Source organism: Hipposideros armiger, unplaced genomic scaffold, assembly GCF_001890085.2.
Source record: "Hipposideros armiger isolate ML-2016 unplaced genomic scaffold, ASM189008v1 scaffold_1129, whole genome shotgun sequence".
Taxonomy (NCBI): domain Eukaryota; kingdom Metazoa; phylum Chordata; class Mammalia; order Chiroptera; family Hipposideridae; genus Hipposideros; species Hipposideros armiger.
In genome coordinates, this window is record NW_017732479.1 from 165,582 (window position 1) to 191,143 (window position 25,562).

The 25,562-nt window shown below is 46.2% G+C and overlaps 1 protein-coding gene across 1 annotated transcript in view; it reads right to left on the minus strand.

Annotated features, from left to right (window-relative positions):
• EFCAB6 (EF-hand calcium binding domain 6) overlaps positions 1 to 25,562 on the minus strand; it is a 183,745-nt gene that overhangs the window by 138,407 nt on the left and 19,776 nt on the right. Inside the window, 3 exon segments of the mRNA XM_019632342.1 lie at positions 9,575 to 9,641; positions 17,501 to 17,589; positions 21,750 to 21,961. Of these exon segments, the coding sequence (XP_019487887.1) occupies positions 9,575 to 9,641; positions 17,501 to 17,589; positions 21,750 to 21,961 (368 nt within the window).

The window sequence follows — 25,562 nt, forward strand, 5'->3', positions numbered from 1 at the left end:
GCTGAGCTGCCACCGAGCTGTCAACAGGTGGCAGGATGGCTCAGCTTAAAAAAAAAAAAAAAAGGCAAGTTGAATGGATGGATGGAGGATGGATGGATGGATGGATGGATGGATGGATGAAGTGGTGAGTGCAGCATTCACGGGAGAAAGCTTTTGTAAGCCAAGGACATCCTTGTACAGACGGCAGAGGTACCTGGAGAAGGGCAGGGAGGCATCTAATTTCCCAGTGGTCTGCTCTGCACCTTCCTGGGGACCCGAACTAAGAACTGGACAGAGACAATGGGGGGAGGGCAGACGGGAGCACTCTGCATGCCTATCGTTGGCATGGATAGGACATGTGGATTTTCCATGGATTTTCTTAAGTGGAGACCAAGAAAGGTAGAAGCTTGAGCTGTCCTGCCCCCAGGAGCTGCTCATCAGGGGAGGGGACCCGAGAAGGCTGAGGACGTGAGGTGGACCACCAGGAGTAGACCTGAGGGGGTCCAGAGGGGTTAAGCCAGGGCTGAGCCTCCTCGTCAGGAAACCACAGAGTCCAGAGGCCCCAGAGCACTGTCCTAATAACCCCCGTGGACCCCGTAAGAGCACAGCCTCCCATGCGGCCCACAGAGGACATGCTCCCTTCCATCAGCCCTCACCACGTTCCCCGTAACCTGGGAGAAAGGAAGCAGAAAGAGGGAGAGAAGGGCAGGGCGTGCCCTCACGTTGCAGGCCCCTCGAGGGAGCCGGACGGAGGGAGGAGAGGCCTGCTGAGCTGGATCTGACCTCGAGGTTTAAAACTGGCCTGGCCTGCATGGCCTTGTTTACACTAAACATGACCAGACAGCCACCCGATCGGCCTCAGACATCCGTAAAGGACAAAGAAGGCAGGTTTGGTTGCGCCTGCTTAAGAACAGTGTGAAGCGAAAACTCACACTGCTTCATATTTGTACCCCACTGAGATCAGATGGTTCACTAAACTGCTAACTGTGGATGTTATTATTACTCTACGGCTCTTTGTTTAAGATTCTTTTTGTAGCACTTGGAGCTCCAGGAAGGGAAGCTGTGAACCCAAATAAACATGAGCACCCAGACTTTAAAGGAGGTGAGAAGCGGCCTCTGTGTCCCCCGCTCGGGCAGAGCCCCTGCCTCTCTGAGTCTGGCTCTGCTAGCCCGGCCGCGCCCGGAGGGCCAGAGCCACGCAGCCTGCACAGTGACCCGTCTCCTGTGCTCTGAGTGGCTCCCGGTTAGCTCTTTTCTGTTCCGTGCCTCACCCGGAGCCCCCTTTTCTCGCCCGGTTTCTGGCAGAAGGGGGCCACCCGCATCCCACCCACCCGCCTGAGGACTGCACCCCTAGGGGTGGGGGCCCTGGCAGCCCCCACCCCCATCTTGGCTCTGCAGCACAATGGAGGGGGTTCAGCACCCACTGCTGTCAGTCTGGCACCTTTCTGTCACAGCGACTAAATCCATTTTAAAGTGGAGGAGGAGGTTTTTTTAAGTGAAACCATGAAAAAGGAGTTCTCTGACAATAAACACATCAATGCTCATTTTCCTTATTATTCTACTTTTGGCGATTTCGTATAAAATCTTTAATTAAAGTTTTTCTTTGAAATTGTCATTATCAACCCAGAAGAAAGAAAGGGGGGAGAAAAAGGAACCACACAGCTGTGCAGATATGAAGCGCTATTCAGGACTAAATGAACTGGAACGGAATAAGTAGCTTGAGTGTTATGTTCTGAGCTTTGGCTCCGTATTCTCAATAGCACAGTCTAACTTGTCACTTTATATCGATTCCATCTGCTTACACTCTGCAGAGTATTGGCTTCCTACCGTGAACATTTCCTATTTACCAGCTGGTAGAGATGAGCCAAACCAGATAGGAAAAAATTAGACTCCATTCAGAACCCCATAAACACAAACTTTCCATTTGGGGACGTGTGAAAGGAGTGGCCAGGCACGGATCACCTTTAACAAAGGCTGTGCCTCAGTACCTCGGGTTGATTCTTTCTCTTCCCGCCCAGGCGCTTACCCCGATGGACCATTTACTCACTGCACGTATGCGAACCCCGCCTTTACCAAAACTTGAACAAGCTTACATAAAAAGACTTCTAAATGAGACTTATGAAAACAGAGAAAAGGGAGCTGACTATGAAAGAGCTAAAGCAACCTAAAAGTTATAGGTGCTGCAACGGAGCAACAGCCTCAAAATCTGGTTTCCTTGTAGCCAAGGTGAAAAGGAAAACTTGCTGTCATATGCACCACGGGCCATGTAAACCTTCCCTCACATTGGATTTTCATTTTTAAAATGCTTACCTGCCACATATAGCTTAAGGACTTCTAATAAGAAATTCTAGCTCCCCACTGAACTTCTGACACAGCTGTGGAAATGAGCCCAAGTCTAAATACCTAGGGCTTTAAAAGGATACCAAACCTAGAAGCAATACTTCCTGTCTCTCCTTTTCTTCTAACCCAGCCCACACTCATAGGATGGACTCCGCCCCAGGTCACCCGGACCCCCGCTTGCTCACAGGATAGAGCTGCACACTGGGAGGGGCAAGCCAGTCCCCTCCCAGGAACCCCATGGTGGCCCCACACCAGGAGTGCTCAGCCAGGGGGGGGCTGATGTGGAGATGATGCTTCCAAGGCCTGATCGGGGGTGCCTCTGCCTCCAGCTGCTTTCGCATACGCGTCCACGACTCTGCTGACATGCCTCACGCCTCCTTCCTCCTGCCGTCATCCCCTCTTCAGAAACCTTCAGCGAGCCGCCCCCCCATGCCTCAGGGATAACACCCGGCCTTCAAATGCTCCCATCTTCTCCAGCCTTCCTTCCAAACGTGGCCTGTCCCGCCCTGCCTTGAGAAACAGAACTCTTCACAGAACAGGCACAGGGCTCGTCGCCTCACTGCCGCGACCACGTCTCCACGTGCCCTTCTTGGGCCAGACTGCAGTCCTGAAAGCTCCCCACATCGCATCCTCTGCCCCATCCTCACGCCACACGCGTTCAAATGCCAACAGTGGCCCAGCTCAGGCTCCAGTCTCGCCTTTCTCGTGAAGCTGTTCCCCGCTATTCCAATTACTGGGAACTTACCCTACAGGACTTAATTGCTCCACCCAGTGAGTATTGACTGCGTTTCTACCAGGTGCCAGGATCTTTTCAAGGCAGAGGAGGTGCCCACTCCAGGAAACCCACCCCAGAGACAAACAAGTAACAAGCAAAAATCTCAGAGTGTTCTAAGTGTTAATGAAAACACACAATTTTAGACAGGATAATTAAAAACATCTCCCTGGAGAGATCTCTCGTGGTGAGCGCCATCAGCCAGGCAACCAAAGCCATGGGCCTCTTAACTATCGGGCTGTTGGAAAAGTCATGATGCATTTTTGCAACGAAAAACATAGAAAAATGCATCATGACCTTTCCGACAGCCCAACCGAAGAGTCTGATGAGGCCTGACTTACATTTCAACAGCTAACTCTGGTGCCATGTGGCACACAGGTTGTAAGGGGCAAATGGGACCAGGAAAAGCAGTCCAGGGGTGTTGACAAAGCCCAGGGCGGGGACGATGGCGGCAGTGGGGATGAAGAGAGGTGGCGGGGTTCAGGATACAGCAGGCAGGGCTTGCTGTTGGACTGGATATGGGAGACCAGCCAGTAAGGGGAAGCCAGGTGTCCAGGCCAGTCCTAGGTTTCTGCTTGAATGACTCCGTGAACAGTGGAACCATTTACTAAAGTAGGGGGAGGCCAAGGGAAGGAAGCTTCTTGGGGGTGGGGCAAGAAGGACAGTCAGAAGTTACGACTCGCTCTGTGGACAGCGGTGAGTCCCGAGCCCAGGTAGAGCTATAAACGCGGCACCATCAGCAGGTAGCCCTCTCACCGCTCCCCTCTGCAGCTGTAACCCGAAATGACGACATACTATCATCTAACTTTCCACATGACAATTCATGTCTTATCTCCTCTAAATGCAGACTCCTCATTTTTTGAGTAGCTTCTGGCACTACAGTAAGTTCACTTCATAATTATGCCCACACAGAATCTCAACAATATTGCGACCACCTCGCAACGCCGTCTCCCCCTTGCACATCCGAGGAAACAGTCTGCAGACCCTTGTGTGCTCAGATTGGAGGTGCTGGTGCTCAGACGCGCACTCAGCCAGGTAAGTCCCAGGGCTCGAGCCTGCTCCCCCTGCACCAGGCTTTTCAAACACTCACCCCTACAATCTTGTTTGTACTGCTGATTGGCCACATACAGGAAGATGTTATTTAACCAAAAAAAAAGAAAAAAGAAAAAGCGTAAATTTAGTCTGAAATAATTACAAATTCTGATATAACAGAATCTTTTAGTTTCCTGAAAAAGTCTGTACAAATTAATAATACAGCAACCAAAAATAGGTCCTGGGGTAGAAGTGTTTTTCAATATGATTTTTTTAATAAAATGGCAACTGATTATTGTGTGATGTGAAATCCTCTAGCTCAAAATGTAAGCACTGTTCTGCATTTAGTTGCACGCAGACACGGGGAAGAGCTGTGACATTATTAATCACTATATCCAGTTATGATTGATAGGCTTTTCTGCGAGGAGGAAAAAGTGCCTCAGACGCAATCTGTCCCAACAGCTCTGCGATATGCTAATATTTTCTTCAGATGAAAGGAGAGATGTGTTCAGATACCTGCTATAACAGGCAATTAATACCAAGAGCACCAAGGTAGAGCAGATACAAGTGGGATTAGAACACTGCAAATTAACCAAAAGCTTGTATGTTTTAGTAAATGGCCTCATTTTGAGTTTGACACGGCCTTTTTGTTAGGCAAACAGGCTGCATTCGAGTACATTCGTCCATGCTAATGTGGTGTTACAATGTTCAGGTATGTTTATGAAATGGTTGTGATTCTAGCAACTGTTTATCCCTCAAGCCATCATTTTTTTAATTTCTTTTTTAGGAAAATTCGCCTATATTAAGAAAAGGAATCTACCCCTCACTTTTGTGTCTTCTTCATGAGGACATTACAGACCAAGCAAGCAGAATCGTACCTCTAATTATTTACTAATTGCTTCCGAAATGACTAAGGCTGCATCTATCGAACTCCAAGGCACCAGGGTAATCCCATAAACACTTGCGTCAGATTGCTCGGTGTCCGTCCGACAGACACACTAGTCGCGGCTGACTGGGTAGACCAGATGTTCTGACATCATGGCGCCCAGGCTTCAGAGAGCGCCCCTGATCTGGGTGGTGACGGGACACTGCTGCAAACAGCCTGGGGCTTAGGATGTGTTTGTTTGCTTGTTTATGTGTTTAACTGAATAATGCATTCTTGAATCCTAGTCTTCACTGAAGAACAGCAATTTTGGGGGGTGGGAGGGGTGGGGAGAGTCATGACATTTCTAAGCGTACACTGTGCTCTCGTTTGGGTCAGAATAGCTTCCTGTTTCTTGGAATTCCCTGGACATGCTCCCAGTCAGCGTCCGCCCCACCTCGGTGGCAAGATGAGAGTTTCTTCCTTTGTCAGCCTCTCCTTTCGCTTCCAGAGTAAAAAGACCAAAATGCAGTTAGCTGGCAGCACACTGAACCTTTGCTTTAGTCCTCTCTGTCCTGGCAGACCCCTCACCTGGAGACTGTGGCGACCGCCATCTTAGGCCTGGACAAGGCCACGGCTCCAGGATGGAGCCGGGACCCTCGGCACAGGAAGGGGGCACAAGCCACAGAGGAGCTGGGAACAAGTGTGAGGGCAGGATGCCAACGAGAGCAAAGGACAGGAAACTCCCAAATGCCCATGTGAAGTGGACGCTCCCTGGACAAAAAGATGATTCTGGTTGGAGCCCCAAACTCCCCCCATTCCCAGGGCGACGGTAAACAGACTTCTCTCTGCCATGGACTGGGCCCCACTACAGGCGTCACAGAATAATGTGTGCTGGCCGCAAAGGGAGTGGCGGTGCCTTCCCGAAAGCAGCCCTCCGAGCGGCAGGGCAGCCTAGGGGTTCCGGGCAAGGGCTCTGGCGCCAAGCTGTCAAGGCAGCCATTGCAGCCAAGGCCCTTCGTCCAACTGCCGAGCCTCTTCCAGATTCCATCCATCGATGTTGGGGAACGGCACCTGCCACGTGGGGTGCTCCTGGGAATGAAATGATGCAATCCAGAGAGCGCCTAGCACAGCTCCTAGGAAGTGCTCAGCCAGCGCCAACTATGATTATTACTAAAGCTGTCCAAATCCCAATAATGACCTTAGTGTCCGCAGCAGGAAGGCCCAGCCAGCCCAGGGGGCCCTTTCAGTGGGGGCTGACGCAGACGCTGCCGGCTGCCTTCCCCAAATCCACTCACCTCGGCCCTCTCTTCTTTCTCACCAAACCCTCCAGTTTCCCTTTTGTTCAGATATCCACCCTCTGGTGGCCATGGGCTTCAGAGAGGGAGTGCAGCCGCCACGAGGGTGACCAAGGCCACGGCAGTGAGTGGGTTGGGTGTGGAACTTGACTGTGGGTCTGAGTCATGGGGAGAAGGTTCCCCATGTTTATAGTCCTATTGGAAGAAATGACACACTGGAGAAAACCTGACATCGCAGTATCCGCAGGTCAAGCCTGGGTGGCAACCGCCTGGTGACCACGAGCCGTGGCTCAGCTGCCCCTGGGCCTGCGTGCCTTCCTGACCTCGTCTTGGAGGAGATGCGAAGTCTCCTATTGTCTCCCCAGTCCAGTTGGGTTTCGTTTCTCACAGGGTGGAACAGCCAAACTCCTCGGTGCTGAGGGGGTGGCACCTGCTGGCAGGTGAAGCCAAGCACAGGAAAGGCTTCCTGAGTGCCTGACAAGGAGAGCCAGCCTCACTGGTGGGGATGGGGCCGGCATTTATTGAGCACCTATTGTATGCTGAGGGCCTCACATTATTCTCCTCCTTCTTCTAACTACCCTGACAAGTCGGTTTTGTTGTGTCCACTTTGGAGATAAGGAATCTCAGCATGGTGCGAGAGAGACCTGCCCAAGGCCCCCCGCAAGAAGCCAGAGGCTGGCTTTCAGGCCAGCGGGGCTGATTCCCACCAAATCCCTCTGCCTCCTAGGAGACCATGACAGCAAAGAACTCGAAGGCCAGAGCACTCAATGACCAGTCAAGGGAATGCCCAGTCCAAGGACAGAACAGGAGCCAAAGGAAAGCACAAATGTGACCAAACGAAAAGCAGAGGTCATGAGAGTGACGCCAGGAGGCGTGTGCAGGCCCTGAGTGCCAGTTAAACCAGGAACCAGGACCAGCGGGACCCTGAAGATGATGCCAGGCCCACCTGGGCCTACAGAGCTTCCTCCTCCCCCGACACAGGGCCCCGTGGGCTCAGACAGCAGCCCTTTCCTGTGAAGCCAGGATTCCAATCACCGCAAGACGGAGAGACGGGGCCTGGAGATCACCCAATCTTCCCCCTGACGGATAGAGACACCAAGACTCCGGGAGCTGGAGGGTCTGACTGGGTAATGAGCGCGAACACGAACATATGTTGGAGGGTCTACGTGCACGTGAAGAAGGGGGAGGCTGAGAAACCCGCCATCAGACCCAGCTCACTGCAGAAGGAAACAATGAGGAAAAACAAGCACTGGGCTTTGGTCAGTTTGGGGTGCCAACTGCTAATTATTTGTTGGTTTATCAGTGCTAGAATGCACGTATATTTAGCTAAGTCTGGTTCCCTAAATTCAGAGACATTTGCCTGCATTCTTGGCTCCAGTGAGACATGCTTCTATTTAAAACAAAACACTTAGCATTCGTTCATCCCCAAACGGTAGCGGTCACCCAGCAATGACAGCCCATGTCTGAAAGGCACCTTCCGAGGATAACTCCTCAGAACTCCTCTCCGTCTCCACCTTCGTGAGTGGACCAGCTGCAGGGGCAGAGACAAGTGGAAATGTGCTCCGGCACAGAGCACACACAGGAGGGCGAGTGGCTTCTTCTGTGTGTTTGGGGTGGGTGGGAAGGGAGGGGTTCATGTGACGGGTCCGTACCTGCGCTTCAAAGGAAGCTGCAGAACCAATCATAATCCTAACAGCCGGCTCTGTCCAGGCCTTCCAGCTGCTTTAGAATGGATATTTTTAAGCCACATGCCAGCACTTCAAGGTGGGTATTATTTCCCCACTAACAGATGAAGAAACCCAGGATGAAGGACTTGCCCAGGGCCACCCTATGCAGCTGGTAAATGGCGGAACCCCAAGGCAGAAACTGGGTCCCCAGGTCAGTCTTGGCCCACCCCACCAGCCTGCCCGGGGCGGCGGGCGTAGGTAGAATGTGGGACGCAGTGCGTGCTGGCCAGAATGCGTGACAGAGATCCCCGGAGCTGCCCTGGGACGGAGGGCTAGCTCAGTCCCATGCTCCTCAGCCTTTTACTGTCACCTTTCTGTTCTCATCAGTTCTGTGAAAGCTGCATTGGTTTAAACTAACTCTTAATCAGTACTGATAGGATAGAAGGGAGGGGGCTGGGATCCAAAAGGGCTGAGATGAAAGGATGGTTAGTGGTAGAGCTCCTGTTCACCTTTCCTCACTGAAGCCTTATTCTCAGTCCTAACTTATGCCCACACGCCCCACACTAACCATAATGTTGCATTACCAATGCATAGAGGTCTATGTTGATATGATGATTGTCGTAAACAGTTGACTTTCCCAGGTGAATGTCATGATTAACACTTTGTGAAGAGACAAAGTAAACACCTATACCATCAATAATATCAATCATATTACATATGTCTTACAGAATAAAAACGGCCCATAATAGAAGAAGCAAATAATTATACCAGGTTCCCACTAATATAAACTATAGTGAAACTAGATTTTTAGGAGCCCATAATGCTAAAACATTTTCACACTAAGATGAATGCTCTGCTGCTCGTGGCATCAGCCAGGAAAATTCAGAGACAGACATTTTGCGAATTTCTGGCTATTTTTGATTTTCAAATGCATTTAAATCTCAGAAGAGTTCAAAAAGGAAAGAAAATGTGTCACATTTCAAATCAACATACTGAATCAAATAAATTAAACTATGATTCTCAAACTGCTCGTGTAACTGACAGGTTCAAATGCATTTTAAAAAGGGGTCTGATTCCAACGCCTCAATGTCATAAACATGTCCTCTCCCTCCTGACTGTGTGCTGTGACGTCCAACCACAACCAGCAAACAGGAACAAAGTGATATGCTCCTTCTCGAAATACCCAGAGCAGCTTTTGAGGCAAAACGACTCAATGCATCAGTGTATATTCCTGAGTTTGCTGGTTATTTTTACCATGCTTCGCTCACCAGCATTTACTGTTGAAAAGCAGTCGTTTTCTCTTTCTGAAGAAGGCCTTGCTTCAGTCTTAGACAAAAACAGAAAGGGCAGCTCTACTAATAATGATCTGAAGTTAATACAAAAGTACTTAATATTCCAGGATTTCTGCTGGTGTCATTCACCAAAGAGCTGCCTTCCGAGGCAGTCATAGTCCTCAGAATACAGGCTTTCATGTGGGCTTGTTACAAGAGCTATTTAGTCAGAGGACACTGACATGAGAACACAGGTGACAGGGCGTGGCTCATCTGACATCATTTACCTCTGCTAACAGTTACCTCTGACGAAGGGCAGGGCGGGGCGGGATTTTTTAAAAGATCTCTGTTACCTCTTCTCCTACTTGTGTTTCAAGTTCTTTCAATGTCCGACAGCAGTTCATTTCATCTCCACTGCCCCTAAAAACCAAAAATAAAAACTTGGTGTTAAAATGTCTTAACCAAACAAAGGTTTACATAGGACATGCAGCAATCAAAATTAAAAGGATTTCCAAATTACACGTTTTAAAATGCAAGGCATTTCTCATGCACTAGCATCTGCCAGAAGTATGATCTCGGGCCAATTACTTAGTGTCTCCCTGCCTCAGTTTCCTCACCCGCAAAATGAAATGTAGCATTTACTCCTCCTAGGCTGGGGTGAGCTCAGTGAGCACTGACGGTGGCCAATCCTCACAATGACTCTGTGGCTCAGGGGCCATCACCATCCCAGCTTCACACGGGAGACTGAGGAGCCGAAGGTCCCCCGTGGGGGGGGTTCAGACCCAGGCGGTCTGGCTTCAGAGCCCGCCCCAAACCCCCGCTGCTGCCCTTGGTTCTGACCTCTGCGGGCTCCCAGTCCACTTTGAGGTGCCCTCTTAGCCACTCGTGAAGGACTTCACGGTAGATGTGTGTCTATTCCACTCCTTGGCTCTATTGGTTTTTTTCTTATTAACTATTTTTGATTTCGCATTGTCTATATCTATAAACCACTTCAGGGCCCCTCTCTGGAACCAACTGATAGGGCTGGGGTGGTAGTAAGCAGCGGCAGGCAGGCATTTCTGCTCGCCCACGTCACAGTACTCAGCCAGCGCCTCCTACACCCAGGTCTGGGGCCGCGGTGGCACCCAGGACACTGTTCCCAGCCTTGAAAAGGCTTAATACTAGCGACAGTGACAGATGGGAACTAAGCAAACAAGTAACAGAAGTTGAAAGAATCACAGGTGCCATGAAGAAAATGCAGGCAGGCCACGCTAAAGAAGCCGGACTCCACACTAGGGTTAAGGGCAGCCGTGGGAGCGTTTGAAATTAACTTCGCTTTACACAGAAGGAAACTGAGGCTCAGAGGCGTGAAGCGCCACACCCAGGATGAAGACGGAACCTTGGCAGGAATCGAGTCCTACAAGGCCCGTGTACCCTCCATCAGCTGGAGACATGGAGCAGTAACTGTGCATCTGGGGCCCGGCTGGCGCTGCCCCCCATCTCACCCTCCTCCCCAGATGGTCAGCGCTTCCTCGGCTTGTGTCACGTGGCAGCTTGACGGCTCTCTCTGCCCAGCCCCACTGCGGCCCTCTTACCTTCACAGCTTCGCCCCTAATCTACGCCCTGCACCCCAAACTCCATCTCAGGGTCTCATCAGGAGAACCAGTCTACGATCTGATATTAACTTAGTCCGTCTTTCTGTAGTATTTATTGGGATGGTATGTCTTTTTAAGTCCTTTCGCTGTCACTCATTCTATAAACGTATGTTTCAGTTTAGTAAATTTTACTACTTGCTATGCAGTCGTTCTTTGGTTTTAAGTGGAACGTTTATTATAATCACTGACCTATTTACGATTTCTATTTGTCTTGCCCGTTCTGCAGCTTCTTGTCTTCTTGTGGGTCGACCCCATTTGTACCATTCCGCTCGTTTGCCTGTGCAAGTTTGGGAGTTAGTCACTCCATTTTTAATCGTGTTAATAGTTGCTGTGGAAATTATAACCTGCGTCCCTTTCAAAGTCTAAGCTAATCAAAACTTTTATCTTCCTACTGGACAAGCTAACAACTCTAGAACATTTAATTCCAGTCCGTCCTCTCAATTTTAACATTACCACTGTCGTGCATTTTACTTCTATTTTTAAATTCCCAGAGTCGTCATTATTTCCTGTAGTCATCAGTGTTCCCTACGGTTGGTTGATATTTAGATTTAACTACGCACCCGCTGCCATCTTTGCTCTTCTCGCACCATCTCAAACCTTCCATCTGGGGTCATTTCCTTCTACCTGAACTATAACCTTAGAATTGCTTTACTGGGTCTGTTGGGGGCCAAATCCACTTGTGTTGGAGAATGTCTTTATTTTAATATGGAAAATACTGAAAGATTTTTTTGTTAGATACACAATTCTAGGACGGCAGTGATTTTTTTCTTTCAATGCATCATAGTTATTAATCCACTCTTTTCTCCTGGCTTCCATTGTCGCTTGTCCAGAAGTTGTTTTTGCCTAAACATTACCCTTCGGCTGCTTTTAAGATCTCTTTGTCTTTGGGGTTCTGTCCCCACCCGTTTTTAATCCTGCTTGAGATTTGGCTTCTTGAACCTGCAAGATAGTGCCTTTCATCAGCTCTGGGAAATCCCCAGCCATTGTGTCTTTGGATGGCACCCCCATCCCACGTCTAAATTCCTCTCTTTACAGAATTCCAAGTACATCGTGTATCTCTCTGTGCTGCATTCTGGCTAATATTTTTTCAGACCGATCTTACAGTTCACTTATTTCTTCAGCTGTGCCTGTTTATTAAATTCATCAAGCTCTAAATTGTTATTATGAAATATAGCCCATTTGCAGAAAAGTACATACAACATACATACATCGTCAAATTATAATTAAGACAAATGCCTGTTTATACCAATTACCCAAATCAGGAACTAAAGCCAAACACAAAAGCCCCCATTTGTTCTTTTCCAATTGTCATGTTTCCTCTCCCCCTGGTAGTAACCACCACCCTAGCAATTACGATATCATTCCCTTTTATTTAGTTATAATTTTGCCACCTAGGTATGTAACTCTAAAAAATACAGTTTGACGTGTCTTTTTTTAATGTCATATGAATACTAGCATTCTTCTATTTCTTGCTCCTTCACTCAATATTATGTCTGTGAAATTCACTCAGGTTTCTGACCAGAGGTGTCATTTATTAGTTTTCATTGCTCGTTTTTTTCCATCCGTGCATTCAATAAATACCAGGGGTGCCAAAAAATGTATACAAGTGGACACTTTGGTCAGCGTTGCTCAAGCAGTAGTTCGCCGTAATCAAGTGCCTGGACGCTGATGGTAACCACATTGAGCACCTCTTGTAATTACAGAAGTCAAATGTGACTTGTATTCATCTTTTGTTCGGTATATATTATTACAATTTTAATATAGTTTTCCTGTCTTAAAATGTGTTTTGGCACTCTCTGTATGTATTAAGCACCTACTATGTGCCAAACACTGTCCTAGGGGCTTGGGGTATATCAATAAATAGAACCAACAAAGATCCCTGCCCTCACGGAGCTCACATTCTAGCCCAGGAGTCGGCAAACTGCGGCTCACCAGCCACACGCGGCTCCTCTTTGAGTACGTTCCGTCTCAAAAGTTTGCCGACCCCTGGAAGAGCCAATCCTGTCCCTCACAAAAATTTAAAAATTATTCGAGAGCCATAAATATATTTTTACATGATCACCATTATGTGAATAATATCCTTTAAACATTTTATAAATGAAACTATGATAGTTTCATTTTCAATTTTACTTCAGAGTCACAGTTCACGAGCCGCAGTTTGCTGACCCCTGGTGGCTCTTCCGTCTCAAAAGCTTGCCGACCCCTGTTCTATTGGGTTGTCGGGAAAGTCACAACGCATTTTTGCATCGAAAACCATAGAAAACTATGTCGTGACTTTCCCGACGACCCAATAGATGGAGAAGATCCCACATGAGTATTAAGCTAAAGGTGTAGGAAGAGTGAGCTATAGGGGAGCGCGCTGTGGACAGAGGGACCAGCCTGTCCGAGGCCCGAGGACAGGGACAAGAAGGCCGCGGGTTTGGAGCCCAGGGAAGGAAGCGCACCTGCTGCGGGCAGGACTTCAGATCACAGAGCGCCCTGCACACCCAGCTGGACCACCTGCCTTCTGCCTTTTGGTATCTTTTAGAATTTCCTTTAGTCACAATCTGCAGGAGATGAACTCTCTCAGCCTTTGTCTGAAAATGTCTTTCTTTCACCCTCAATCTTTTATTTTTTTAAATGTTGCTCACTGATTTTATCCTGTCTTTAGTCTTCAGAAATTCAAATAAGCTGTCCAGGTGGAACTGACCTTTCGAGGCACCCAAATTCAAGGAGCCACACGGAAGGCTTTGCTCCTGCGGTACGGCTCCTCTTCTGGGGGGTCTTTAGCTGTGTGCTTCTTTGCAGCAAATGATCCTTTTCCTCCCCACATCCTGCTTCTCTCCACTGAAAGCCTTCTTTCTTCCTTTTCTTCTTTCCCACAGTCTACCTGCTAGAGTCGACGTCACATCTGCTCTGTTCACTAAAGCCCTGAAGGCCAATGCGTGGTCTCCGTGGATGAATTAGCTTCAACATAATTATCAGCTTCTTTAGTGAGCTTTTCTTCAGAACGCTGTGGGGGATCAGCTTGTGTGGGGCTCAGGAAACTTTTCAGAGCTTCTGCTGTTTTGACTGGTTAGTATATAGAAGCTGCAGTTACCCTTCAGGGGGGTCGCTTTGTTCCAAGTGCCATATGGATTATCTAATTGCAGAAGATCCTCGGTCCCCATGCGGAAATGTCCTACATGTCCATCAGAAGCCATTTACTCATTTTAAGTAGAACGATTCCTTGGATGTTTCTGAAGGGTTGATGATGATACTACCATTATTACAGATGATGTGAGATGCAATCATAGTTCCACATTTTGTCCTTATCAGCTTTCATACACTCAGAGGCATGGACTTTTTGATATCATTCCAGGTCTTCAATCAAAAGGTCCTTTTGAATCTTCATCATGCTCCCAACTTAATCAACCACCATAGGACACTCAGGAACGTCCTCGTATAGCGATTTTTAGACAGTTCTGGTAAGGCTGAGGTGGCCAGAGCAGAACAGGTGACAAGCCATTTCTGTGTTATGTTCATAGATTGCTGTCAAGGGCATTGAGTTTTGGCTGATAGAAGATGTGAGCTCTCAAACCATATTTCCAGAAGGGAAGTGCTGTAACCAGAATAATAAGTCCCACCACCACCAATCCAGGAAATTTGAGCTGCAGCTCTGTCACTGTCCTAATATTCAGCCCAAGTCTACTGACCCAGTAATTCAATGACCGCAAAAGCTGCTTGTTATTTTTATATGAGTAGGTATGAAGAAAGCATACAAGATCTAGTAGAAAGGTAACCTCGAACACCATATGCAAAGGTGCCAGATGTTTCTCCCTTTCCCAAATATTCTCTTATTAGTGGATGAGCATATGCTGCTGCAAGAAGAGGAGAGGGTGCCAGGGACTCCCACAGTAAAAGCTCTTATTCTTAAAAATATAGTATAGCATTCTAAGATGGCAAATATTTTAGGTAGGCAAACTGAAGAGATCATTCCACTATCTTATACCTGTCATTGTCACTGTTGAGACATTGGTGTCTAAGTGTCACTCCTCTGAAGTCAATTTAGCTTTCCTTCTCACTGTCTTTGTTATTTTCTTTTCGATTTTGATGTCCTGAAGTTTCACCGTGATATGTCTAGATAAGCATTTCTTTTTATTGTCTGCTTGAGATTCTCAGCCACTATCTTTTCAAATATTGTCTCTGCCTCACTCTTTCTCTTATATGTCTGGAAATCCAATAAGAAGTATATTAGGCCTTTCTTCCCATCTTCTATGTCTCTCATTTCTGTCCTCCATATTTTGTATCTCTCTGTCTTTCTGTGCTGCATTCTGGATAATTTCTTCAGATCTATTTTCCACTCCACTAACGCCCTTTTCAGTTGTGTTTACGCCACTATTTTCACCCCCATCCAGTGAATTTTATATCTACAATTATATCTTTCAGTCTCAGAAGTTTTGTTTTTTTACTTCTTCAAATCTGTATTATTATTACCTCTTGTTTTATATTCATATATTGAATCCTTTCTTTCATTTCTTTAAAAATATTAAAATATTACTTTTAGATTCGCAACTGATAGTACCAATATTCTACTAGATGTTGTTTCTATTGGTTTGCAGTCTCCATTGTTTCTGTCTCCACATGTTTTCAAGATTTTGTTTTGTGGTCAGATGTTACTTGGTTCTTTATCTGTGGAAATTCTTTAAGGGCTTGGTTGAAGATTTATTCCTTACAGAAGGACATACCCAGTCCAGGACCAGTTTTAAGTAAATTCCTAGCCTGAGACTTTGCAAACCACACAAGTAGTATTATTTCAGGCATAGACTGGCATGTAAATAAACTTGTAATTACAACTGTTTCCTCTAGTCACCCAATGCTAGTGCTAAAACAGGTGGGTTTCCTTGCTGTGCCCTCTGTGACGCAGGTTTATACTTGTAATTTATCCTAACCGAGGGCGTAGATGTCCCAGCTTTGTATGTCTTGGGCTTCTATTAGGTTCCTCCACCCTGAGCAGACCCTCTCAGCTTTGTCTCTTGTCCCCTTCACGCCAAATAGCCAACAAAACTGACACACAAATTCACCAGGATTTGGTCAATGCCCTCAAGGCAATAGTTGACTTTTCAGAATGCTCACTTCTCTGGATTCCAATTTTCACTTCATGTTTGGCCTCTGGGGATTACTTACTTTCTTACCAGTTCAGTAATGTATTAAAATGTCTTATCTTTTAGCCAGCGTTTTAGTTGTTTTCAGTGGAAGTGCTATTCATGGATATATTCTATCATATTACTAGAAAGAGAAGTCTCCAATCACTATCATGCTTCATCTTCAACAATAAAGAGACTGCAGCTTCAAATTTAGTATAAATATATAGCCTTTTATATTTAAGGAAGTCACTTATGATCCTTTTCATCTCAAATTATTAAACTGATGTTTCACAATTTAAAAAACAATACAAAAAAAAGAACTCTCCTACTTTCGGTTTTTCCAGTTGTTTAGGTTTTTTTAACAAAGAATATTCAAATTAGGCTGCTGTCCACCCAAAAACCCGATCCCCCAAATGGGGATGTTTTTAGGTCAAGAACATTATGCAGTCTATAAAACAAGTCATTCTTTTCAATGAGCCTGGAAATTATTTTAGTCCACCACTTCCTAAGCATTAACTAAACAGAGCACAGCAAAGTCCCAGATCATGGAGGGGATAGTACTTTGTCAGTCTTGTTGGAACTGCTACACTAATTTTTTTTTAACTGTGGTAAACAAACAAAACAAACCACATAACATAAAATGTACCCTCTTGACCGTTTTTAATGTACAGTTCAGCAATATTAAGTATATTCACATTGTTGTGCAACAGAACTCAAGAATTTTCTCATCTTACAAAACTGAAACTATATCTATATCCATTGAATAGCAGCTCCCCGTTTCCCCTTCTCCTGCCTCACTAATTCTTACACCTAAGCTGCATCCACGATCGATTTAATCATGAAAGCTTTAATACTAAAATTTGCTAATATTTCAGGACCAAATTTAATTATTATAATTGTTTACATAATTCCTGAAAAAATGAGGCTTATTCATTTAGAGTAGATAATCTGAGTGAATAATTTTTTTACTGAAACAACATTTCCTAAATTATACACTAGAATGAAAAAACTTTCCAGCTGATAGAATTAAAGTTCATGCTTTAACACTCTCATTTTGCAGATAAAGCAAATGAGCCCTATGATTATGCTAAAGCTATGAAATACAAAAGAGCTCATACAAAGACCTTTTTAAAAATATTTAATTTCTAGCTACCAAAATATCATCACTTTCCTATGAAAGACATTTAAAATGTGTAAAAATGAACAAATTTCATTTTAGCATCTTAGTATTTTTACGTCAAGATTAAAATTCATTATTTCCAAATCTGAAATACACTGCATATAAAATCTGATTTTAATTTGCTGTTTCCATTTTTAATACAGTATTATTTCTCTTATTCTGAGCTATATCCTGTATAGATGTTAGAATCTTCACTAAATAACTTTTGACTGAGGATTAACTTTATTAAATTGTACAGGGACAAGCTCTACGAACACATCTTCCATTTATAGTGTTGACATGGTTAGCTCCGATGGCCTTATGCCCTGTCTCTTATTTCACATTTCACACTTGCATATATGAAAAAAAAACCCCACTTACCTCTCTATAACATTTATATTTAGGTCAATTCCACCAAATCTGGACAGGAATTCAAGGTACGGGACGGCACCAGAGCTGGTGAGAGGGATCTACATTCAAACAAGAGGAATGATAGCCTGTTAGAGATTCAGGTCCAAGCAGCGGGCAGCACGGTCGGTGGCGTGATGTAAGGCAGGATACGAGCAGTGAGCTGGGCGTTCTATTAAGCACAACTGCTGCATCCAGGGGTCTGAGTCGATGCATCCTCAGCAAACCAGGTACAAACAGCACGAAGACCATCTACTGTGTTTCGCCGAAAATAAGACCTGGCCAGAGAAGAAGCCATAGCATGATTCCTCCAGGATACGGAGGGCACGCACCCCTCACATGACTGTTTTCTGACCTGTTTCAGGGAGAAGGGTGCCTTTTCCACAAACTGCTTCAGCTTAAAATATTCAGTATGCCAAGGTGCCATATTTTGGCACCTAAAATCATGCGAGGGCTTACTTTCCAGCTAGGTCTTATTTTCGGGGAAACAGGGTATGCTCAATTAGGTCAACAAGTTGCCTACAAAATTATCTAAAATCTAAAGCTATCTAAAACATAAAATAAAATTAGTAGAAATATATATATATATATACTATAGAGAGATAGTTCCCAAGAGGCTGAGGCCCAGCACTATTTTATCCTCTTGAGTGTCATGTAAACTTTCTGTACATTCATATACTTTTAAGGTAGAAAAACTCATTTTTAAATTTAAAATTCTATAATGGACATTATAGGGTCAAGTGAGTCAATACAGTCTGTAGATTAAATAAAATTATTTTTTCAACGTTTAATTTAATGAGGTTGATAATTACTGTGATTATATAAAAGAATAGTTCTTATTCTTAGGACATACACATAAGTATTTAGAAGTAAAGAACTATAATATAAGCAACTTCTCTCAAATGGTTCAGAAAAAAATATTACGTGTACATTGTGCATATTGTGTATAGTATTATTTGAATACACACCACAAAAGATCACACGAGAAGGAAAAGAGACTAAATGTTCACAACTAGCGAATCTGGGTAAAGGGTATGAGGGTATTATTTATGCCATACAGCTAACTATTTGTAGTATTCTTAGTCTTACAAATTTTCAGGAGGTTTGAAATTATTTCTAAACAAAAAGTCAGATTTTTTTTAAAAGTGAAAATAATCTCCCCCACAAAGGAGTATGAACTACAATTAAGATAAATATGTAATCAATAGAAGTATATTTTATTTAGCTTTACACAAATATACAAGGACAGCCTCCCACATGGCTGAATGTCTCCCAAGTCCGTACAATCAAGTTTGATATTTGCTAAGCCCTTAAAACCCCAGCCCCAGAGCCCAGCGTGGTTATCTCAGTCATCCCCAAAGCACAAGTTTCTCTTCACTATTTAAAACATATATAAGTAGGAAACGGGACCAGAGGCAGAGTGCGTCCTTTGTGACACCTTTTCTGGAAAGGACAACCATGACTTCTACCTCTGACAGGGCCTTTTTCAGGGGACACAGTTTTGGGTAGACACCGCAAAGTTTCCCTAATCTAAAGAAGGAGGGTGAGAACAGATCAGATGTGTAGTGCCAAGACCGGATGCCCTGATGGTTGTGGCAGTGACAAGCGCGCTGCCAAAATGAAGCGGGAAAGACACACTGGCAGACCTCATGGTCCAGAAATGGGCACAGGCACCACTCTTGGTGTTTTACGTGAGTTAACCAGCCCGAAAACCACCTTCTGAGGGTGTTGAGACTTCCCACATTTCACGGGGCAGAAGTGTCACCTCCCTGCAGAACACTGTCATTAAGTGCCAGACATCTCTGTGACTCCAGAGCCCATTCATCTCACCACACTAGCCACCCTGCATGTAAAAAAAGAAAATTCATCAACCTAGTGAAGATTTGGTCACATTTCATATTGTTATTTATGGACCAATGCAAATTGTACATAGCAGATACATTTTTCCAATGACCAGTCTCCAAAGCTAAGCCCCTTAAACAGCCAATGAAGCTAGCCCAAAAGCAGGGGCTCTGCTAAAATCTTGCCTTTTCAATATTTGTGATTCTGGTAAAAATGTTTAAGAATCAAAATCATCCATAGATTAGTCGCTGAAAGCAACTCCTTAGACTGGGGCTGGGGGACGGTAATGTTTAAATCAACAACCATCATGTTGATAAGCATCTTCAAAGACTTCTCTTTCCTCACCTGCCACAACCACTGAGACCAGACAGAACTTCGCTTTCCTTCTCTGGAATCTATTTACCGATTCAACTTCTTTAAAAATTTATATATTGATATTCAGAGATTGAGGCCACATTTTTTAAAAATTCGCATTACCATTAGTGAAAACTAAGGTACAGGCCCTGAGCAATCATCAAAATACTCTCACATTCAAACATCTTGACATGGTCCTTGAAATAAAATTAAAGCTAAAGTAAATTCACTCTTGCTGGAGAATTCTTTTCTAATTTTAAGGGGGCAATTCTTATGAAATGTTTTACCAGTTTTATACACTTCCAGTCAGGCCTATATTAACTATTGGGAAAGAAAGTTTGCATCACCACACGGATTAGTCATTAAAAGATTTAGAAAGACTCACACACGAGAAGCCCTGCCCCTTATTCGCAATGAACTTGGCCTCCTTTTCACTGCGCTGCACTCCAGCCTCCTTGATTTACACACGGATTGCAGGCGCTCGAGGTCCCGGGAAAACATGCCTGTCATTTAAGGTAGACGACCAGGGCCTGTTTTTTTAAAAATCTTTAAAGTTCTCAGTTCTCGATGACTTCTTTTAAAAACAGATGTAGCTTTTAAAAACGATACACATTTAACATTTTCTGTACTTTTCCTCTTCCTGCATAGCTGATAAACTTGGGAAGATTGTCAAAATTTCAAATTAACATTAGATCATGAATATAGGGAGACATTAGTAGGAAATAATATTTTAACTCTCCAGGTGGCATAAAGTATCAGTTAAACCAAGCTTATGAGAAAACTGAGGCACTGTTTGTAAGGACAAATGTTCTTTAAAAGCAAAAGAACATTACCATATGACACAGCAATTCTACTCCTAGGTATGTACCCAAGAGAACGGAAAACATATGCCCACATAAAAACCTGTACAAGAATTTTTATAACAGCATGGCTCACAAAAGCCAAAAAGTGGAAACACCCCAAAAGTCCATCAACTGATGGTAAACAAACGGTGGCAATGGAATTTTCTTCCACCATAAAAAAGAACAAATTACTGACTCATGCGACAACATGGATGAACCTTGAAAGCACTGTGCTAAGTGAAGGAAGCCAGACACAAAGTATCATATATTGTATTATTCCGTTTATGTCCAGAAACGTCCAGAATAAGCAAACCTATTGTGACAGCATGTATTGTAGATGAATGGTGTCAGGAAGTAGGGGGAAGGGAGGGAGATGAGGAGCGACTGCTAATGAACAGGGAGTTTCTTTCTGGACTGATGAAAATGCTCAGGAATTAGATAGTGGTGATGGTTGCACTACTCTGTGAATATATTAAAAATCACTAACTTGCACATTTTTAAATGGTGAATTTCATGATGTGCAAATTATATCTCAATAAAGCTTTCATTGAAAATGTAGATACAATAAAGAGTGACATATGGGACCAGCTGAGTGGCTCAGTTGGTTAAGAGCGTGAGCTCAGAGCAACAGGATTGCCGGTTCGATTTCCACATGGGCCAGTGAGCTGCATCTGAGCTGAGCTGCCAACAGGTGGCAGGATGGCTCAGCTGGTGAGAGCACATGCTCCTGACAACAAAGTTGCCGGTTCGACTGCCACATGGGATGGTGGGCTACGCCCGCCTGCAACTAAGATTGAACACGGCACCTTGAGATGAGCGGCTGTTAGCTCCTGCAGGCAGCCAGATGGTGACTGGACTTGGAGCTGAGTGAGCTGCGCCCTCCACAACTAAGACTGAAGGACAACAACTTGGCTGTTCCCCTTCCCCAACTCCCCAATAAAAAAAAAAATCTTAAAAAAAAACAAAATTAAAAGAAAAGGACTTTAATGGTGCTACGTGCAAAATATGACCCAAGAACATAGCAATCATCCCAAACCTGCCAGGGTGTAATTAAGTGGACTGTGAGAACGAAAACCTTAACTGCTCACTTGGGACAATGAGGGAAAAGTCAGAGCTGCACGCCCCGGTCACCCACTTCCTCTTTTCCCTGGTCGGGTTACTGGAGGTCGCTATACAGGCCGTACCTGGGCCAGGACATCATGGAACTGTTCTCCCGTGAGCGGCAGTAGGAAAGTGTTGACAACTCTTCTCAGCTCACCCCTGGACACCGTCAGGCTGTGACTGGTATCGAGCAGCTGAAAGGCTTTTCTCAAGTCATCTCTTTTCTCGGTAATTCTTTGAAATAAAATCCATTTGACATCGAAGAAGGACAGTATTGGATTTGCAAATGCTGTGGCTGTACAAGAGAAACAGCTACTTATTAAACGTGCTGAAAGCTCAGACACTAAAACCATTTCACTGGGTGCCAGGGCCAAACAAACTTCTAAAACAGTGGGTCTCCTGCATCTGGGTTTACACACCCCGTCATCAGGTGACTTGCGATGGCAAATCTGCAGCCATTTTTTTCCCCTCTGAAATGTGATTGATACAAACTGACGGTAATAACGTTAGAAAGAAAAAACAAGGCAAAGATAATCTTCCCTATAAAAGACATATGTCACTCCAAGTGAAAAAGAGGGATATTGGAATAAAAGTTTGTTAAGAATCAATATCATTTCAAATCAATCTTTAAAATATTATATTCACTTTGCAACCTCTTGCCAATTTTTGAGGAAAAAACACATGATTCTTAAATCTAGATCATTTCCCTTTCAAAGACAAGGAAAAAATGAGAATAGGAGATAGACAGTACAAGGTAATGGGAAACGTTTGGAGTGCGCTGAGCTCTCCTGGGAGGAAAAGGAGTGGGTCCCGGCTGCAGTGCATTAGGTCCCAGGGTCCCCGTGTCACCGAAGGTGAGCTAATACAGCGCAGGCCGCCCTCCCTTCTACCTAAGATGAAAACTGCTAGAGATAAGTAGCTGCAGCAGCTACAAATCAACTGACAGTGCCAATCAGTACCATGAGCAGGAAGATGCGCTTATTGTATTTTGATATTTTATAACCTACTGGGGAAAGAGGAGGCTAAGAATAATGGTTGTTTGGTAAATCTCTCGTGTTTATTTACGACATTGCAAAGGTTTGGTGACCATAGTTTATTGAGCAGCTCTGTCTTTGACTGTAAATTCTGGATGTGTGTGAAATGTCTCTCGCGCGACCTCCTCTTTTGTAAACTTAGTCACACGCAGGAGCTGGGAAGGATGACTGGCTGTTTTCCTCACATGAGAGTTTCTTATCACGCTGCTGAACCTTCCCGGCCTGAGGACAGCAGTGGCTTTGGCCTTGGGGTGACCTGGGCCAGATGACAGACTCAAAGAAGGCTCTCTGGGCACCACCCTGGTCCCCCCCTTCCCCCTCCAGAGGGCCCTGAAGGATTTCCTCATGGCTGTAAGCTGCCCTGAGCTGTCCTCTGTTTGAAGTGGTAAAACAGGGGCCCCTCAGCGCCCCCACAGTCAGTCACATGGCCGTGGCCATCTGCCGCGTGCCCAACCCTCCCAAGCAGCAGCAGGGCAGGGCCTGGGGGCCACGTCCCTCCTTCCCAGGGCTGCGCGGGCCGTCAGCGGTGCCCCGCTCCCCGGCTCACTCTCTAAGGGCCGAGTATACGAAGGCCTGTGACGGGGGCTGGGGATGCCTCTCACTCACGATGCCCAGGCCGGTTGGAGGGGGAGCAGTAGGTAACCAGGTCCACTGGAGATCTGGAACAGGAGGTGCCTGGGGTGGGGTAACAGCATGGAAGGTCTCAGAAAAAGCTTCTTAGAGGAAAGAGGTGACACAGCAACTGCAGCGTGGTGTTCCCGAGAGCAAGAGGGGCTGGCAGAGCGGGGCGCTGTGGAGGCCAGCCAGCCCAGGCCGAGGGAGTACGACAGGACAGGCAGAGCAGGCGTCTGCCGGGAGAGGGGCCTGCAGGGGTAGCAGCCGCCAGCATGGGCAGTCCGGCCCCTGGGCTTTGTGCTCTGGTGACGGGCTGCCACAGTGGGCTTCACATCGAGACAACGACACAGCCCAGGTTGCATCCTCAAACTGCACCCTGGTGCCATGTGGGGGAGGAGAGTGGTGGCATGAGACCTGTTGGGCAATTACAGCCGTGCAGGCAAGTGTTAAAGGAGGCGCCACTAATGCAATGGGCATGGGGTGAAAAGTAGGGGTGAGTCAGAGATGTGAGAACGGACAAGGGCGCGTCTATGGAATCTTCTGATTTGATGTGCAGGGTGGGGAGGGGAAGGGGGTACAGTTTTGTATCTAGCACAGGTGGCTTGGGGGAGGTGACACCCTCCACTGAGAAAGAGAATATTAGAAGACGTGACAGGTGGTATTTTCCAAGATGACCACAAGAAGCCCCTACGTGCTTTTCTTGCAATGCCACGTGACTGCTCCTCCCAGCTAAAGGTGGGGCGTGTGTTCCTTCCCCTTAAATCTGGGTGGGCCTGTGACTAGGGCAGAATTGACACCCTATGATTTCCAAGACGAGGTCACAAAACGCATTACAAGCTTCTGCCTGCTCCTCTGAAGATGCCCACACAGTTGCCGGGCTGGAGAATGTCAAGAAGCCACATGGAGAGACCAGGTGTAGGTGTTCAGGCCGGACGCACCCCTGGGAGAGGGCAGACAGGGGGAAGAGGGTTAGGCAGAGGGCCTGAGGGAGGAGAAGGGGCTCGAGTCTCCCAAGAGACTTCCAAGGACCTCGGCAATGCAGGACTCGCTCTGCGCGTCCCTCTCTGATCCTGACCGTCACTTGAAGTCTCAGAAGCGGCTGCTTCTGGTCACCTGGAGGGGCTCCAGGAGTCAGTTATCATCTGTAAACACTCTCTATCCCTCTCCCCACCCAGCCTGGAAACCCTCTTTCTGCTCCCAGTGTCACCGAGGGACCCCTCTTGAATGTATGTCTCTGTCTTGAAATCTTTTCTGAGACTTTTCATGTACATTTGAGTTACTTTCCAAGAAGCCCCATCTTCACAATCGATAATCCTAATTTAAAAGTACTGGAAAATACTAACTTGAAACTATTTAGAATTCCTTGACGGAAAACCTTTTATTTCACGTGCCCTCTGCAACTTATGAGATTTAAAACGAAAGCAGTAACCAAATTTTACATAACCTGCTAGTGGGAGTAGAAATTGATATCATCTTTCTGGAGGGCAATTTGACAAAATTTTCTACATCCATCTAGGATATAGAAAGTCACAACAGACTGTCACTCTCACCCGAACAATGAGGAGGAAAAAAATGAGATAAGCTTCAACAGATGGGTTTAAAACCCCATCAGAGAGCTGAGGATGCAATGAAATTAAATTCCGGAAAGGACCAGCCGCTCCTCAGAGACGAAAGACCCACGACCCCTTTCCTGTTTGCAGGGCCACAGGCAGAGGGGAGGGCGAATCCACTCGGGACAGAAGTGAGGAGAAAACCACCAACCGCTAGGAGGCGCACGAGGGCTGGCGCGATGGATTCACGTGCTGGGAGCCCTGGTCACGGAGCGAGTCTGCAGCCGCCCTCTGATGCCCTCGCTCGCGTGCAGAAATAGCACCTGAAAGCTGGGGGTGTCGCACAGAGCTGCGATACGCCCGAAGCACGCAGCGTGGGGCTGCGTCTCACCGACGGCCGAGCACAGAGAGGAAGAACTGAGGCACTGACGCCAGTGGGGCCTTCACTGAGGGCACCTCAGCGGCCCACCACGGACGGGAGGCGGGGGGCAGCGCAGACAGAGTTAGGGGCCGGGCTGGAGGAAAAGAACTCCCCCAGAACCCCTCCAACACGGGCAGGGGCGGGTGTAAAGCAGAGAGCTCCCCAGCAGGCCAAGCTGGCAGCGGGTCTATGGAACAGAGATCCCTGGAGTCTCACCATCTGTTGAAAGGAGGCCTTTGAAACCAGCGGTCCCCTAGTGCAAACTGAAACTGCAAC